General features: G+C 32.7%; 2 protein-coding genes and 1 pseudogene across 3 annotated transcripts; 1 reads left to right on the top strand and 2 right to left on the bottom strand.

Moving 5' to 3' along the window:
- The first annotated feature begins 3602 nt into the window (after positions 1-3602).
- LOC146952996 (rust resistance kinase Lr10-like) lies at positions 3603-5788 on the top strand. Its single transcript, XM_085707421.1, has 2 exons — positions 3603-4430; positions 4534-5788. The coding sequence occupies exons 1-2, from the start codon at positions 3680-3682 to the stop codon at positions 5622-5624; spliced, it is 1842 nt and encodes a 613-aa protein (XP_085563547.1). The 5' UTR covers positions 3603-3679; the 3' UTR covers positions 5625-5788.
- A 716-nt stretch (positions 5789-6504) lies between these two features.
- Positions 6505-6966, bottom strand: LOC146952995 (PR5-like receptor kinase pseudogene; annotated as a pseudogene).
- A 1616-nt stretch (positions 6967-8582) lies between these two features.
- Positions 8583-15520, bottom strand: LOC146952994 (wall-associated receptor kinase 2-like). 2 transcript variants are annotated; one of them, XM_085707377.1, is made up of 3 exons: positions 14596-15520; positions 10183-10374; positions 8583-9923 (listed from the first exon to the last, which is right to left on the bottom strand). In XM_085707377.1, the coding sequence occupies exons 1-3, from the start codon at positions 15512-15514 to the stop codon at positions 8713-8715; spliced, it is 2322 nt and encodes a 773-aa protein (XP_085563503.1). In that variant the 5' UTR covers positions 15515-15520; the 3' UTR covers positions 8583-8712. The 2 variants fall into 2 exon arrangements, with proteins under 2 accessions (XP_085563503.1, XP_085563507.1); XM_085707381.1 differs by having other exon boundaries at positions 8583-9951; positions 10193-10374; positions 14596-15511.
- Between the last annotated feature and the right edge of the window lie 1634 nt (positions 15521-17154).

Below are 17154 nucleotides of genomic sequence, written 5' to 3'. Positions count from 1 at the left end.
CAATATCCCATTGTATTTTCTTTTCCATTTTCTTAATCAAATTTCAATGAAAGTAATCAAACTTGGACTTTTTTGCAAATAACTAATTCAACCTCACTATTTCCTAATCCCATGCCCTTGAGGCCTCTTTCTATTCTTCAAACTCCAATTTTCAAACTTAAAATCAACCAACAAAAACAAAAACATTTTTGAGAGAGAACTACGGTGGATTTGATCCCTTAAACGGGTACGTAGGCAAGGAATCAAAATTCCTTCAATTCAACTAAAATAAAAATCCAAAAACATTCTTCTCCCTCCAATTCTTCATTTAGTAGCTTTTAGGTGTAGATAACACTTTCAAAATAGCATTTAAAAATAAAGCGCACGCGTAGAAATTAAAGACGGTTCCTATAGGTTACTATAGTCGTTATGGGTGCCTAACACCTTCCCGTAGCGAAAACAACTCCCGGACCTCGATTCTCAAGGGTTTTGCTTACTTTTTCCCTTCCCAAGAAAAAATAAGATATCACCGGTTTAAAAGGTTCAAACGTAATCAATGTTTGACACCCGAAAAACCAAGATAAAACAACACTTAACACATTAACATCTCTCCATTAGGTGTCAGACTCTCTATAGATGACTCTCCATTAGGTGTCACACTTAACACTTAACACTTAACACATTAACTCTCAAGAAAAATAATTAAATAACAAAATTCTAAGGCTTAAGTATATGAGTTTCCACTCTTTTGACGTTCAACTTGCACTTTTTATCCAATTGGAATTTAATTAGGGATGACAAGATTGGTTGGATCCGTCGGGTTGGTCCGTTTAATGCGTCCTTTTCAATGGGGTGGGTTGAGATTTTGAACCCGCTACAAGTAAGGTGCCCGCTCTGCCTAACCCGCTAAAACACGGGACGACCCTTTTTACCATCCCTAACTTTAATTGACGTCTATTATATGGAAAATATTATCTCCTTAAAAATTGATGAAATTATAGCCCGTACTTGACACAGGTGTCATAGTAGTATTTGAAATAATGCATATCAGTCAATATGAAATTCTAACACACTAGTTTTAAGATGTTCTAACACACTTGTTTTTGCATATATTAATCTTTCAACCTAATCTCTCCTTTATTTATATTACTAATTACTCTTCTTAAATCTGATTAGGCCCAATAATTCTCTTCTTTCTATTTCAGCCCCCAAATCTACTTATTCTAATAATTATATTTCTCCACTAAATATATTCTTCCACTAAATATATTCTAATAAATAATAAAATAAAGTCACTCAATAAAATACCAACATATCACATAATTTAAATAAATCATATAATTCGACTCTATCTCAAGAAAAATAATTAAATAACAAAGAGGGCGTTACACATCTCATATATGTTTCTCACATCTATCCTTGCATACAATGTGGAATTTTAATTCACACTTAACACATTAACATCTCTCCATTAGGTGTCAGACTCTCTATAGATGACTCTCCATTAGGTGTCACACTTAACACTTAACACTTAACACATTAACTCTCAAGAAAAATAATTAAATAACAAAATTCTAAGGCTTAAGTATATGAGTTTCCACTCTTTTGACGTTCAACTTGCACTTTTTATCCAATTGGAATTTAATTAGGGATGACAAGATTGGTTGGATCCGTCGGGTTGGTCCGTTTAATGCGTCCTTTTCAATGGGGTGGGTTGAGATTTTGAACCCGCTACAAGTAAGGTGCCCGCTCTGCCTAACCCGCTAAAACACGGGACGACCCTTTTTACCATCCCTAACTTTAATTGACGTCTATTATATGGAAAATATTATCTCCTTAAAAATTGATGAAATTATAGCCCGTACTTGACACAGGTGTCATAGTAGTATTTGAAATAATGCATATCAGTCAATATGAAATTCTAACACACTAGTTTTAAGATGTTCTATGCGATGTTCCAACACCAGAAACACAGAAAACAGATGTTGCGTTTAATGTTCCATCATCATGCTAACAAACATAAATTATGCAAGAAAATAAATGACAAGAAAGTAAAAGGCATAGAGAGTTTGTTGACCCAATTCGGTGACAAACACACCTACTCTGGGGGCTACCAAGCCAGGAAAGAAATCCACTAGTGTAATCCTTATTCTAAAGTTCTCAACAAACCACGTTTACAACTTAAGACCTAGGACCTACCCATCTAAATTTCAATCTAGGAACTCCTAAATCTGAGATCCCATCTCATTGTCCTACAATCAATCATAGCCCCTGTGATTATCAGATTAAAACACAAAATGGTGAAGTTACCTTCAAACACAAACTATAACCTTGCTTCAAAGCATTGGTGTAGCACACGAGTTACAACTCAATAAATAGTCCTAAGCTTGCATCTAGGTGATACAAAAAGGCTCACAAATAACAAACAGTCCTAGACTTGCATCAAAACGATACAAGAGAAGAACACACAAAGAACACGACTCAAAACCCTAAAAAAAACTATTCTTTTAGAATGACGACTTGAATGATAAATGAGGTCTTGAAGTCTTCCTTATATACTGAAGCACTATGGGCTCAATAACCTTGTTGAGCTTCAGAAGAATGTAGATCCTTCAGCTGATCTATGTAACAAGAATCAGTAGCAAATATGGAAAGTCCTAAAAGTTAGGAACATCTTTAGGAACCGCCAAACATATCCAAAGATTCCCTAAAATATTGTTACTCCTTTAGGAATAAAACCACAACTGATTCTGAACAAATATGCGCGTTGCTTGGTCAGCAAGATATGAGGACGTGGATTCCTTAATTAGATAAAGCGCGCGTACAACAAGCCATAAAACAAGGCACACTGAACCGTGCCAGGATGTTGGAACATCATATCCAACATCACACATAAATGCCTAAAACATGTTGGAACATATTATCCAACATCATAATCATGAATAATGCAGCCAATAAAAATACCCAACACAACAAAACAATAAGGGTCCAAAGGATATTAATACTTCAATCTTTAATAAGGATAAAATGTTGTATTTTCAAAAACTGGAGCCACACCTTTATCATATTTGGTAGCCTTGAGTCGTTATAACTATTTGAACATATTGATATTTAAAAAAAAATATTAAATAAGACATTTAAGAAAAATTAAAAGAGAAAAGAATTAAATATTGTTTACAAATGAGTTTTAGTTACCACTGATTTACAAAAATGATTGCTAAGATGTGAACCACACCTTAACTCATGATTGATCAGAAAGTAGTTTGGAATATCGCTGTGGACTATTGTGGCTATTCATATAAAAAATGACTATTTGTCTATTTAAATTGTAACTTTTACTTTACAAAATAATTTTGAGCAGTGATATTTGAACAACCATTTGAGACAACTTTTGTGACAACTTCTTTTTTCTCTCTTTTCATTTGTCAAAAACAATGGAGAGAGAAAAAGGAAGAGAGACAATACGAGTATAATGTGAGTATGAGAGAGATAGTTGTCAAAAAAGTTGTCACAAATTGATTGTACAAATATCATTTCTCAATAATTTGAAGCAATATGGTCAATTTTTATTGACACGCCAATCACGAGCACAATATATATATAGTTTTATAATAGGAGTACGGGAGTTTGGTGATGGTTCATTATTATCATCTCATTCATCAATATAAAAATCACTTTATAACCTTGCATAATATTTTGTATGGCAGGAGCTTATAGTAGTACTTTGATCATGCTACTGATTCTTCTTTTTCTTATCAATAATGGTAGCAGCCATGAAGAGTGCAGAGAAATATCTTGTGGACCTAACCAACCTCCTGTTAAATTTCCCTTCCAGCTCGTTAAGGAATCATCAAAAGATCAATGTGTTCATCCTGAAGAGTTTTGCCTATATTGCACCAAAAACAAGAAAACCATGATAGTGTTCTCTACCGCTTCAGATCCAATCAAATTCTATGTCTCTGATATTGACTACGAATCACACTCGATGTTAATATCAGACCCAGACAATTGCCTACCGGAAAAGTTTTTGATACTCAACAATTCATCATTTCATCCTTACCGGTTTTACTCAGAATCAGATATGAAAATTTCTTTCTTCGACTGCTCTTCAGTTAGGAAACAACACCTAAGAAACATCGATCAGTCATTCCAAGACTCACAAGATATGATCACATGTCCAATTTATGCTACTGATTCCGATGAAAATATCGTTGATTTGGACCTTGTATCTTGTACCAAGATGTCTGACGTCAACGCAACTATCATGGGATCACACCTGAGGTCTAATTTTCTCAATTTGAGTTGGCCCAAACCAAGTTGTGCAGAGTGCAAAGCGAAAGGCATGAAATGCAAATGGCAGAACGACACAAAGCATGGCATTGGATGCTTTTATTGCAAGCAAAAACATAATACAGTTCAACTTCCAAAATCTCTTATTTTTTCGGCTATGGGTGAGTCTTAATTATATTTAAAGTACTACTTGTCTCTTCTTAATTATTATTTGTTTATACTGGGAGGAAAATGTAAGTTGTAACTGTTAATGTGTTAATACAGGTTCCATTATATTGGGGTTGGCTATCGTTGTATTTACTAAGATTTACCTGCATTTCAGAGAAAAAGAAGAAGATCAAGTTAGAATTGATAAGTTTTTAGAGGATTATAGAGCACAAAAGCCTGCCAGATTTACATATTCTGATATAAAAAGAATCACTAGCGGGTTTAAGGAAAAGTTAGGAGAAGGAGCTCACGGAACCGTGTTTAAAGGAATGCTCTCTAGTGAGATTCTGGTGGCTGTGAAGATTCTCAACAATTCACAAGGAGAAGGAAAAGAGTTCATCACTGAAGTTGAAATTATGGGTAAAATCCACCACATCAACGTAGTTCGTTTGCTTGGATTTTGCGCAGATGGAATCCACCGTGCTCTTGTATACAATTTGTTTCCAAATGGTTCATTACAGAGCTTCATATTTCCACCTGATAACAAAGACCATTTCATGGGATGGGAGAAGCTACAACAAATTAGTATTGGTATAGCGAAAGGAATTCAGTATCTTCACGAGGGTTGTAGCCATCCAATTCTTCACTTTGACATCAACCCTCACAATGTTTTGCTAGACGACACCTTCACTCCAAAAATTTCAGACTTTGGACTCGCCAAATTATGTTCAAAGAATGTTAGTGTTGTGTCCATGACTGCTGCTAGGGGAACTTTGGGATATATGGCGCCTGAAGTTTTGTCAAGAAATTTTGGAAATGTTTCTCGTAAGTCTGATATTTATAATTATGGGATGTTGTTGCTGGAAATGGTTGGAGGACGAAAGAATGTAGATTCGCCTTCTGTGGAAAATTTCCATGTTTTATATCCAGAATGGATTCATAACATATTGGAAGGAGATACACATATAAATATTGAAGATGAGGATGATCTTAAAATTGCAAAGAAACTTTCAATTGTCGGACTATGGTGCATTCAATGGCAGCCAATAAATCGTCCCTCCATACAAACTGTGATACAAATGTTGGAGACAGGAGATTACGATCAGTTAACTTTTCCACCTAATCCTTTTCATTCCACTACTTCCATTCATACTAGTGAACGCGCATTGGCAAGAACAACTTTTCAAATGGAAGTGATTCAAGAATAAGAAAAGATAATCATTTTAGATTAATTTGAGTTAATCACTTACCACTTGAAAAGATTAAATTGTTTGTGGAAAAATAGCTTATGTAATTTCTTAGTAGTATGTTCACTTCAGAGTGTTGTTTTGTAATTATTTTATAACTTTTGAGGAAAAATTATGTTGCTGAATTTCTCTCTGTATCTCTTGAGGAGTGTTGTAAAATGATGGTTATAATTGGTAATGTGTTTAAGACATTGTTTGAATTTATTATAATTGGAATTTGATGAGAATTTTGTTTAACTTGTCTTCAATCTACCCTAGATTTTAGCAAGGTGATTGATTTTCTAGAAAAGTAATGCACTTCTAGTTTCTCAAACCTTGCAACACAAAATCTGCTTGCCCCCAACAATAAGGCAACAATCAGTAATCTTCAATTATAAAACAGAACCAAAACTTCATTACCAAAGAATACTCCAACTAACAAAACACACTTCAAAAGTGGAAACTTTTCAATCTTTACCTAAATAAAATTTTCTTGAGTAGGAAACACACTATATTCTCCAAGGACCCCAAACAAATTGTTTCAAAAAATGTTGGCTGCTTTGCAAGATAAAAATATGAAACTTGTGAACTTGCAACAAGCCATTAAGACTGCTACACAAAAACATATCAGTATTACCTTTAGACTTAAGTAGGATGAGTTTGTAACACTATTACATTTTAAGGAGCGTCAAGTAGAATATGAATTTAGTTACTATTGACTAAGATCTGAAGTAAAAAATAGTATGGAAAAGAAGGGACAAGTGTTCAGGACATGGTGGATTCTAACAAACTGCATTATGTGTAGTGTCAAAAAGTACTCTCTTCTACAGGATCAGTTGTGATATTGATTTCGCTAAAATTACTAAAAACTAATTAAGTCACTCGGCATTGTTTGGTCTGAGTTGGTTGTTTCGTCTCTTGAAATGATTTCATCTGGATACATTGTTGGCTCAGGAGGCATTTCAAGGCTTTCAATATCTCCTTCAAGCATCTCCACTACATTACTCATTGAGGGGCGATCGTTAGGCTTCAATTGTATACACCAAAGAGCGACAATGATCATCTTCTTTATGATTTTCATATCCTCCTCTGTGACATCTTCTATTTCTATTTCTCCCTCTTTTTCAACTTGATCATAAATATAAAAAGGAAAATAAATCTGGCTTGAATGATCCACATTGTACTTATGGTTTTTCCTCTTGCTTGCCATCTCCATCAAAAGCATCCTAAAGCTATAAACATCAGCTTTGTAGAACACTCCCCAAATACTTTTGTAGAACAATTCTGGAGCCATGTATCCAACTGTTCCTTTGGTTGCGGTCATTGTTACAATGCTATTCTGTACAGAATATAGCTTTGCCAGCCCAAAGTCGATATCTTTGGGATAAAGTTCTTGTCAAGCAAGACATTGTGGGGCTTAATATCAAAATGCAAAATCTTCATTTCACATCCATGGTGGAAATAAGCAATCCCACCAGCTACTCCTACTGAAATATCATGTATTCTTTTGTAGCTTAAATTTACACCCCCTTCTTTTGATAAAATAAATTTATCTAGAGATCCATTAGGCATGAATTCATAAATAAGAGTGGGTTTATTTGATCCCACAATACAAAATCCATGTAATTGAACCACATTTAAATGATGGGTGGCATTTAGGGTGGGTGAGAGAAAGAGTTTCCCACTATGGGAAAGTTTTTTTAGACCATTAGATCAAACAAGAACACTGATCATATTATAGTCTGTCCACATCATATCTTTTATCGTTTTGTCTTTAACCTCACTCAACCACCCACCCTTCTCTCTCCTCCATGCCACATGCCACCAACAACATCATCCACAACCACTGTCACCACCGTCATTTGGAATCTATGGGAGAGAAAGAGGAAAAACATGTAGGAATTTATTTTTTTAGAAGATTGTATCAATGGGTTTATGTCACTGTTCTAGAAAGATTGGAATGAAAGCTGGATACGTCTTTCCCATAGAAATCCAAACTCAAACAATTCACACACCACTCTCATCTCATTCAACATCACACCCAATTCTTTCAATTCCATCCGATAATTGTTGATTTCGAATGCAAAATTATTGTTGGCTGGAATCAACTTTCCAATTATCCTCTAAAAAACAATGTTAACATACTATGTGAAAGAAATCCACAGCCAAAAAAATGGGTGAACATTCCAGATCTGAGAAGAAAATCAATGTCATAATTTTATGGATGAGCTTTATAATTAACCATCATGAATAAGCTTTATAATTTTTAAATTTTTTTGGAGTATAATTAAACAGCTTTGAACAACACCAATGAAGGTAGAAGATGACAAGCTTGTCCATTGTGAACTTTTATTTTAAGAAACCGGTGGTGGTACTCATGGAGATTTGACAAGATTGAGACGTGTCCGTCGACGACGACTTTCCCGACGAAGGTTCTCGTGGAGTTTGGTACGGATGTGTTGCCGTTGTAGTTGGCAGCAACGTCGTTTTTTATCGGAGAGGGTGGATTCGTCGGAGGGAGGGGGAGAGAGGAAGAGACGACGACGGCGGATGCGGAGGTCAGAAGTAGTGAGGGCGTTGAAAGGACGACGGGGAGGATGGAAAATATAGTAAAATTTCATATCTAGAGAAATCGATACTTATGGAGTTTGAAGTTTAGATGCAGTCTGCTGGAGGTCGAAGAAAACGTTGAAAGAGAATGGAAAAAAAATAAAGTGCAGGCAGAGCTTGATAAAATCAGTGCTCCTTTCTAATCTAATGGTTTAAAAAAACTTTCCCATGATAGGAAACTCTTTCCCTCACCCACCCTAAATGCCACCTAAATGATGTATTCTTCCAATATTTGTGATTTCACTGATAAAGTCTTGCCCATTTCCTTTAAGATTACCCTAACATCTTTATTACCACACAAACCCTCCTTGGCCTTATAAATATCAATACTTGAGGACACACTACTACACTTTGTTAATTTTTGTCCATCATAAATAGTACATCATATAAAATCTTATTACAATGTGAATTCGAAATCAATCAAACAGAAATAGAAATATAATATTTTGACATGTCACAATCATCTACCATCATCCTCGGCAATCAACGGTTGATCTTTCAAGCTATCATACCCACTATATCCAAGGTTATAGCTATCACTAGTTTCATCATAAACGCTAGAAGATGCCTCATGACGTAAGCATTGGCTTTCCTCAAAATTTAGCTCTGTATCATTCCATGGATGCATCTCCATTAACCTTATACCATCCAACTCCATAGCCACTTCCTTCATACTAGGTCTTTCCTCTCCTCGAAGTCTCAAACACCTTGCTGCAAGAATAGCAACCTCCTTAATCTCTCCCTTGTTATCATCATTCAAAATTCCAACTTGAATAGCTTCAAAAAGTTTATCTTGTTGTAAACAAGACAAGAAGTGCATAGCAAGACTAATGGTCTCTTCTGGTCTTTTAAAATCAAGAGGTTTATCCCCAGTTAGAAGCTCTGCAAGAACTACTCCAAAGCTATAAACATCACTTTTCTCGGTTAATTGATGTGTTTGCATATACTCTGGGTCTAAGTATCCAAGTGTTCCTTGTACCACGGTTGCTATCTCGGTTTGATCAAGTGGAACCAATTTTGAAGCTCCGAAATCGGAAACTTTTGCAGTGTAATTGTCATCCAAGAGAATGTTGGTGCTCTTAACATCTCTATGGATAATTGGAATTGATGCAGATGAATGTAGATACGATAAAGCTCCAGCTGTCTCTGCTGCTATCCTTAAACGTGTTTCCCATGTTGGATTATTTATTTTATCCTTGGTATAGTGTATGAACTCGAAAAGTGTTCCTCGGCTAACGAATTCATAGACCAAGGAAGGAACTTCTGTCTCTAAACAACACCCTAAAAGTTTGACAACATTCCTATGATTTATTTGGGACAGAATAACTACCTCGTTAATGAATTGCTCGATTTGATTTGCGTCTATTATTCTGGACTTTTTGACAGCCACGATTCTGTGATCGGGTAAAACTCCTTTGAAAACTGTACCAAAACCTCCTTTGCCAATAATTAAGCTTTCGTCGTAGTTGTTGGTGGCTTTCTTAAGTTCCTTCTCTGTGAATATCTGAGCTGATTGAGATGTGTCTTCTCTTGTAGAGAGTTTTTGTAGCAAAATGAATCCACCATTTTGTTGAAAGAATTTTTGCTTTAGTTTGATGAGTTTTCTTTTTTGGTATATCAAATATAGAGATGAAATCCCCACAAATAGAATAATGATTCCAGCACTTGCTCCTACATTTGAAATGTGCAAAAGCCAATTCTTAAACAATTCTACAAATCAAATATCAAAAGCTAACTGGTTTTATCACATTTATCTCTTAACCCTTAAATTCTTCAGATAAAAAAAATTCGGATAACTAGAATTTCGACTTTAAGTTAAGAAAATTTGAATAATAATTGTACTGGTTTCAGCACTGGACCTCTGTATTAATTCAATCTTAATTAAAAACAAGTATCTAATAGAAAATTTGGGATATTCTTAGAGGCTTACCAATGACAACTTTGGTATCTACATCTTGTGTATTTTTTTTGGGTAGAACTACATCTTGTGTATGACACCCTCCTTCCCTTGTTCCATTTCCAGATTGCCCCTTCGGACAAAAACATTCGTAAGATCCATCCTTATTGTGACAGTGATCCTCATCCATGCATGGGTTACTCGATGTCTTACATTCGTCAATGTCTGCGCGTGTATATAACAGAAATAATTAATTGGGTCATGTTAAAATATGTTACATACGTTAAGAATTTTATGTTACATTAATTTTTAACTTTCTAAAAATATAAATAAAATTTCCACTTTAAGTTCTTTAACATGTGACTTTAAAACACATGTTAGGTTTTTTCTAGATTACCCTCTCTTGTTTAGAGGGTATTTACCCTCTTATGATATCAACCAATCAAAATGTAATATACATTGTCAACATTAAATGTCAAATAAATGAGTGAATTTTTTCTATAAAAAAATCAATTTTAGGTAACTTTTAATACTTTTAATTTTTATTTAATTATAGACAAGATTACATTTTTTTTGAAGGAAGACAAGATTACATTATAGGTCTTTTATCTTTTTTTTTTGTAACACTTTGGTCCTTTATCTTTATTTTTTTTCCGTTTAGGTCTTTTATCTCTCATAAAAGCACATAAACATCCTTTTTCTCATTTTTTTTATTAAAAAAAATACATAATTTTATTTTTTAAAATATATTTTTATTAAAAATGAAAAAAAATCCAGAAATATGATGAAGATGTTCAGCATCTCCATCTTCTTTCTTTGAATCTTCATCATCTTCATTGAATCAGAAAAAATTCTACACAAATATATCTCCAAATATCATGAATTAATGTTATGTTCACCTCAAATCTTCTTTTAAAAACAAAAATCAAAACCCTATAAAAAAGAGATTTAGTTTCATCACAAAAATAAAATAAAATTAGTTATATAAATTGTCACACCGTATATTATTATTATTATTATTATTATTATTATTATTATTATTATTATTATTATTATTATTATTATTATTATTATTATTATTATTATTTTCTAACTCAATATTCAAACCCGGCATAAAAATAACCTCAAAATTGAGAGCAGCTTTGCACATCAATTTTACTGTTTCCAAAACAATCTTAACTTTTGTAAAGTCTAACCCTTCCACCAGTGACTAAGCCTCCACCATCTGCCTTGCAAACATTTGTGAAATTAAGGTTTTGATTTTTGTGTTTAAAAGAAGATTTGAGGTGAATATAACATTAATTCACGATATTTGGAGATATAGTTTAGTAGAATTTTTTTATTTAAAGAAGATGATGAAAATTCAAAGGAAGAAGATGATGAACATCTTCATCATATTTCTGGATTTGTTTTTTCATTTTTAATTTTTAAAAATAAAATTATGTACTTTTTAATAAAAAATGAGAAAAAAGATGTATATGTGTTTTTAAGAGAGATAAAGGACTTAAACGGGAAAAAATAAAGATAAATGACCAAATTGTTACTAAAAAAATAAGATAAAGGACCCCTAATGTAATCTTGCCTTAATTATATTTAGGTGTTCAATCTTAATTAATTTACACTACAAGACAGACTTAGAACAATTAAAATTTCACATCAAATTTCTTTCATCTGAATGTCCTTACATTTATCGGTTACATTCATAAAATTTCTTCTTCCCATTTTGATTGTTCAATTTTGTCGTTCTAAACTGCCGCATTTTTCAATTTTCGCGAGAATCGTCGTCGTTCGTTTGATTCCAAATATCGTGAGAATTACCATTATTTCCATAACCACGTCAGGTATGGTGAGTTGATTTTTCTTTTTGATTTGATTTTTCTTGGTTGTGAGGTAGTTAATTATAACAATTGAGTAAGTTATCCATTATACTTTAAGGATTGCTAGCAGGTGTTGCTGCTGTGATGTTTTGGGAGTTTGCTAGCATTTTTTTCGGTTGTTGCTGAAATGGTTATGTCATGAGGCTTTTGTTCTTTGTATGGACTTAAAGGCTTTGGTTGATAGTGAGGCAGGTCTATGCGTGTTAGCAGATTTTATTAGGTTGGCTGCTTAAATAAAAAAAAAAGTCACGATACCTGACGCGGTTCTAGAAACAACGACAATTCTCACTATAATTTGAAACTGCAGCAGTTTGGAACGACAAAATTGAACAATCAAAATGGGAAGAAAACGAAAAAGAAACAAGAATTGATCAATAGGGAAGAATAAAGAAGAAATTTGAATGAAGGAGATGTTTTTGTTCTCACGTTCGGGGTTGTGGAATGGAAGAAATTTTATGAATGTAAGTGATGAATTTAAGGACATACAGATGAAAGAAATTTGATGTAAAAATTTTATTTGTTATAAGTCTTGTAGTGTAAATTAATTAAGATTGAACACCTTAATATAATTAAATAAAAGAGTAAACTACACTCTTCTCCCCTCAAAAATTCTTGAATTACACTCCCCTCCCCTCTTATGTTAAAATATACACTCCCCTCCCCCCTTATTCCAAACATATTAGAAAACATTTCATTCCCCTCCCTTAAGAGAAGCTTGAATTACAGTCCTCTCTCTTCTTATGTTAAAATATACACTTTACTTCCTCAATATTTTTTTTTAATAATCTAGCAAAAAAAAAAACTAACACACTTAAAAAAAAAGTACCACGGGTCTATTTTAACATAATCAAAATTTGAATACATATTTTTCGCTATTTTTTATTCACAATTACATTAACATATAGTTTTAAACCCTATTATAAAATATGAAACAACCAAAAAATAAAATTACAATAATTACTAAATACAGTAAAATATGGTTATTTAAAAATTAGTTCTATACTATAAATTATAAACTTAATAGCAAAATATTTAAGTTTAATTACCATTGATATTTAAATTATAAAGAAATGAATTAATTTTCTTAAATGGTGGTTCAAAATTAGTATATATCATAAAAATATTTATTTATGTTAAAATAGATTAAAGTGTAGTACATATTTAATTATTAAGGGAGAGGGTTGTAATTCAAGCATCTTATATGGAGAGAGTGTAGATTTTATTTTAAAGGGAGAGAAGTGTATATTTTAACATAAGAGGGGAAGGGAGTGTAATTTACTCTAAATAAAAATTAAAAGTATTAAAAGTTACCTTATGATTAAGATTACCTTTTTTATTTTTAGAAAAAATTGATTCATTTATTTGACATTTAATGTTGTCTATGCATATTACATTTTGATTGGTTGATATCATGAGAGGGTAATTACCCCCTAAACAAGAGAGGGTAACGTAGTTCTCACCCACATGTTAGCATTTTCATTATTATTTTTTTTTAAAGGAACATAAATAATCAATGTACTGTATTATCAAAAACGAAATACCTATATTAAAGTGAAAAATGAAATCACTTGAGTAAAATAAATGAAATAACTATAAACAATGATTTATGATTTTTCTTTAAAAACAAATTATTGGTTATTTTTGCTTATGAAATAGAAACCGTATAACATCAACTTTCCAATATTTGACGGACTAATAACAAAATAAAACAACGCCAAAAAGAAAAAAACCGATAAAATATAAACATATATATACACTTTTTCATCCCTAAAAAATAAACATTTTTTTTTTGTATATTTTTTTCAATCTATAGATGAAGTAGCACTGTCCGAAGTAAAGATGTCAATGAGTATCTATGGGTGCAGATAGTATAATACCCGTTTCTGTCCCGTTGGATAAACAAAATATTCGTGCATGTCTCGTACCCACATGGGTACCCACTATACTGGTAACCCGCAGGTATTGAGGTATCCATGGTTATTCATGGGTACCAATGAATTTTTTATTATATTTTTGTTTTTTTGTAGAAAGAATAATTTTTTTAATTATCAAAAAACTTCAACTTTTAAACATTCATACATAATTCATTAAAATTTTATAAATCATATATAATTCATAAAATTCATGATTCTTACATTGTGCGTTTCAATTTATGAAGGAACGAAATACATGACATAAAAGAAAAGTAACCAAGCACATATAAAGATATTATTGAACAGTGAAGTGATGAATTTTTTCAAGACAGAAAATGATTAAATCAATTCCCACAGAGAAGTTAGAAACAAATTGAAATATCCATGTATTCATCTAAAACGAATAATCATGTTAAGAAGATGAAAATTTAACTGCACCAAAGGATGAGGAAGAGAAAGTTGTGACATAAGAAAAAAGATGTCGTACAACCGTACAGTAAACTAAACTAGCATTTGCCATCCAGTTCAGTTTCGTGTTAGAGAAGAAAAAACATATATTAGTGGGACCAAAAAAGTTTGTTTTAAAAATAGATTGATTTTCAGAGGACGATTTTGTAGACAAAAAATAACTATATGTAGAGAATGAATTAAAATACCTTTGCAGCCATCTGGATGATACGGGTTTCCTTCAAAACCATCCTTACATTTGCATCGGTAACCAATATCAATGTCTTTATTATCATCACAAACACTATTATTCTTGCAAGCATAATCATCTTCAACCTTTGAAGCGTTACAATTTTTACTTCCAACACTCCAATCAAGAATCATAGGAAGCTCCGTGTGAGGAAAATTGTCCAAATGAGAAGCATTAAACTTATAAAATCCATTTTTAACAACAAAAGAGTGGCTACATCCCAAAGATTCGTTTAAATCAGGTATATTAGGAAAACCAAAAACTTGTACACTTATATTCCTCATCATAGGTGGAATATCAACTTGACAACAACCAATACCCGAACATGTTCCGTTTTTGATTCTGTTTCGAGTACCGTTGCATAATGTTAAGCAACCGGTTGAATATGTTTCTTTGTCGTAAATGTTGTTGAGAAAACCCACGCTGTTACAACCAACTGTTATGAACTTATTTTCTCTGGGTGATATGCTGAACCTGCTGTCAGTAAAGCCCAAAGGATCTTGAAAGTTACTTTCGTCACCACAATCGCTGGAGACAAAAAACGACACTTCAAGTTGTCCTTCGAGGATGCTTATGTTGGAAACTTGTACATTGCCCCAAAATAATTTTTTGTTGTTTTCACATATGAGTTCAAATTTGGGCTCTAGGTAACAGCGACCTTGATTTGGTATTGATAAATTTGATATTCCAAATGGATATGGAATCTCTACATTTCCACATGTGTTTTTGCAACCGGGTATGGATGAAGAAAAGGATTCACTGGATGCAAATACTATTGTTAGCATGGATATTGTGACCATTAAAATTTGGCATAGTTGTGTGAGCTTTGTGTTTTGTTTCATTGTGTTTGTTTGTTTCAATTGACAAGTTCCTTGCATTGTTTTGTAGTTTTGTTGTTTATATATGTGTGACATTTTAAGTTTATAAGGTTTCATTGTTGGCTTGATGGAAAGAAAGATTCAAGTTACCAGCAATGATGTCAAAAAAATATCAACCCACGATGGTTACAGTCAAAAGAAGAGAACCCCACTCTGGGACTGTGCTTACTGTATGTAATGATAAACCATTGTACATTTGTACTTTTTTTTAGCTGAATATGGGCGTTGTGAACTGGTAAGGCACCCTTTCACAAATAAGAGCAACTTTTAAATATTCACAACCCAAATCAATTTTATTTAGACATATACACATGATAAAATTTATCAAGGTTTACGAGTCCATTAAATAAAAATATATTTAATTAATACTATGTAATTTCTTTTTCCACGTTCTTCATCTCTCGTGGACTCTTCGTTTTAACCATTTTCTCCTCTTCAAATTTCATAAACTGAATCATATTTAATGTTTTTCTAATTATAAAATTAGAAATGTATTTGACTCAGTTTAGTGTCCTTTACTACCATTAATATTACTTCTATCACAAAAGTACACAATCTAATATTATGTTATCGGTTAATATGTCATAACTCTGTATCTATGATTTCAACAAGAATATGATGTATTATTATTAAGTTAAACGCTTTGAGGTTTATATATTTCAATTAATACAATCTTCAACATACAAATTGTACATTGTTGACAATTTCTCCTTGTTGAGCTAATTATTTAAATTTAAAGATGTATATTCTTATGATCGAAATCATCAATGTTATGCTAATAAGTTTTGGAAAATTTCTAATGTAAATGAATAGCGTATACATCTTAGGAGAGAAAGAGATTAAAGAAAGTGATGCAATATATATGATAGATTAGTGATATGATAGAAAGTAAGAGATAGTGTTAGAAATCATAGTTTGATCTAAAACAACGTTACAAAACCGGCTTGTGACGTGATGATTGTTCCAATTTAGAAACACTTATTTATGTCATCTCTTATCTAATGTGAAACTCTTTAACACACCCTCTAACGTCCAAGGCTAGACATTTAGAGTGTGGATATAAATGGCGGGTAGACTGATAACGAGAAACTTGATAGCAAGTGGTTCAATGATATTGGAGAAGACTTTGATATCATTTTAGAAATCATGGTTGAGTTTAACATAACTTCACAAAATCTCACAAGAAACTCTAACAAATAGAAATATAATGAGATATTAAATGAATTTATAAGAATACATATGATGCTTAAATATAAGGATAATGCTAAGTCTAGCGAACAAAATCATCCCGAAATCTTCAAGAATAGAATTCATTGACTAATTAACACCACCACGGGTTGTATTCCGCTAATTCAGGAGTTTTTTTTTGAATCAGCAAATATTATTAAACGTCATCCCCCGCAAGACGCGAGGTATGGACGAAAACAAGATACAAATGGTGCCGCATATAGACGGTACACCATAACCACAAAACAAGCCCTTGAATATAACCCACCAAAACACCTCACCACCTAAGACGGACACCTTAACAGAAACAAACACTGTAAACACAATATCCACAATCACCCATCGTCACTGCTCACCCCCAAAGAACATCCATCAAAACAAAACTCCTAGACTTCAACAACAAAGTTGAGCCA

This window comes from Medicago sativa, chromosome 1 (assembly GCF_051527215.1).
Source record: "Medicago sativa cultivar Bolivia chromosome 1, Bolivia_mono, whole genome shotgun sequence".
Lineage (NCBI taxonomy): Eukaryota > Viridiplantae > Streptophyta > Magnoliopsida > Fabales > Fabaceae > Medicago > Medicago sativa.
The sequence above is the reverse complement of the archived record's forward strand: the minus strand, read 5'-3'. Positions and strand labels throughout refer to the sequence as shown.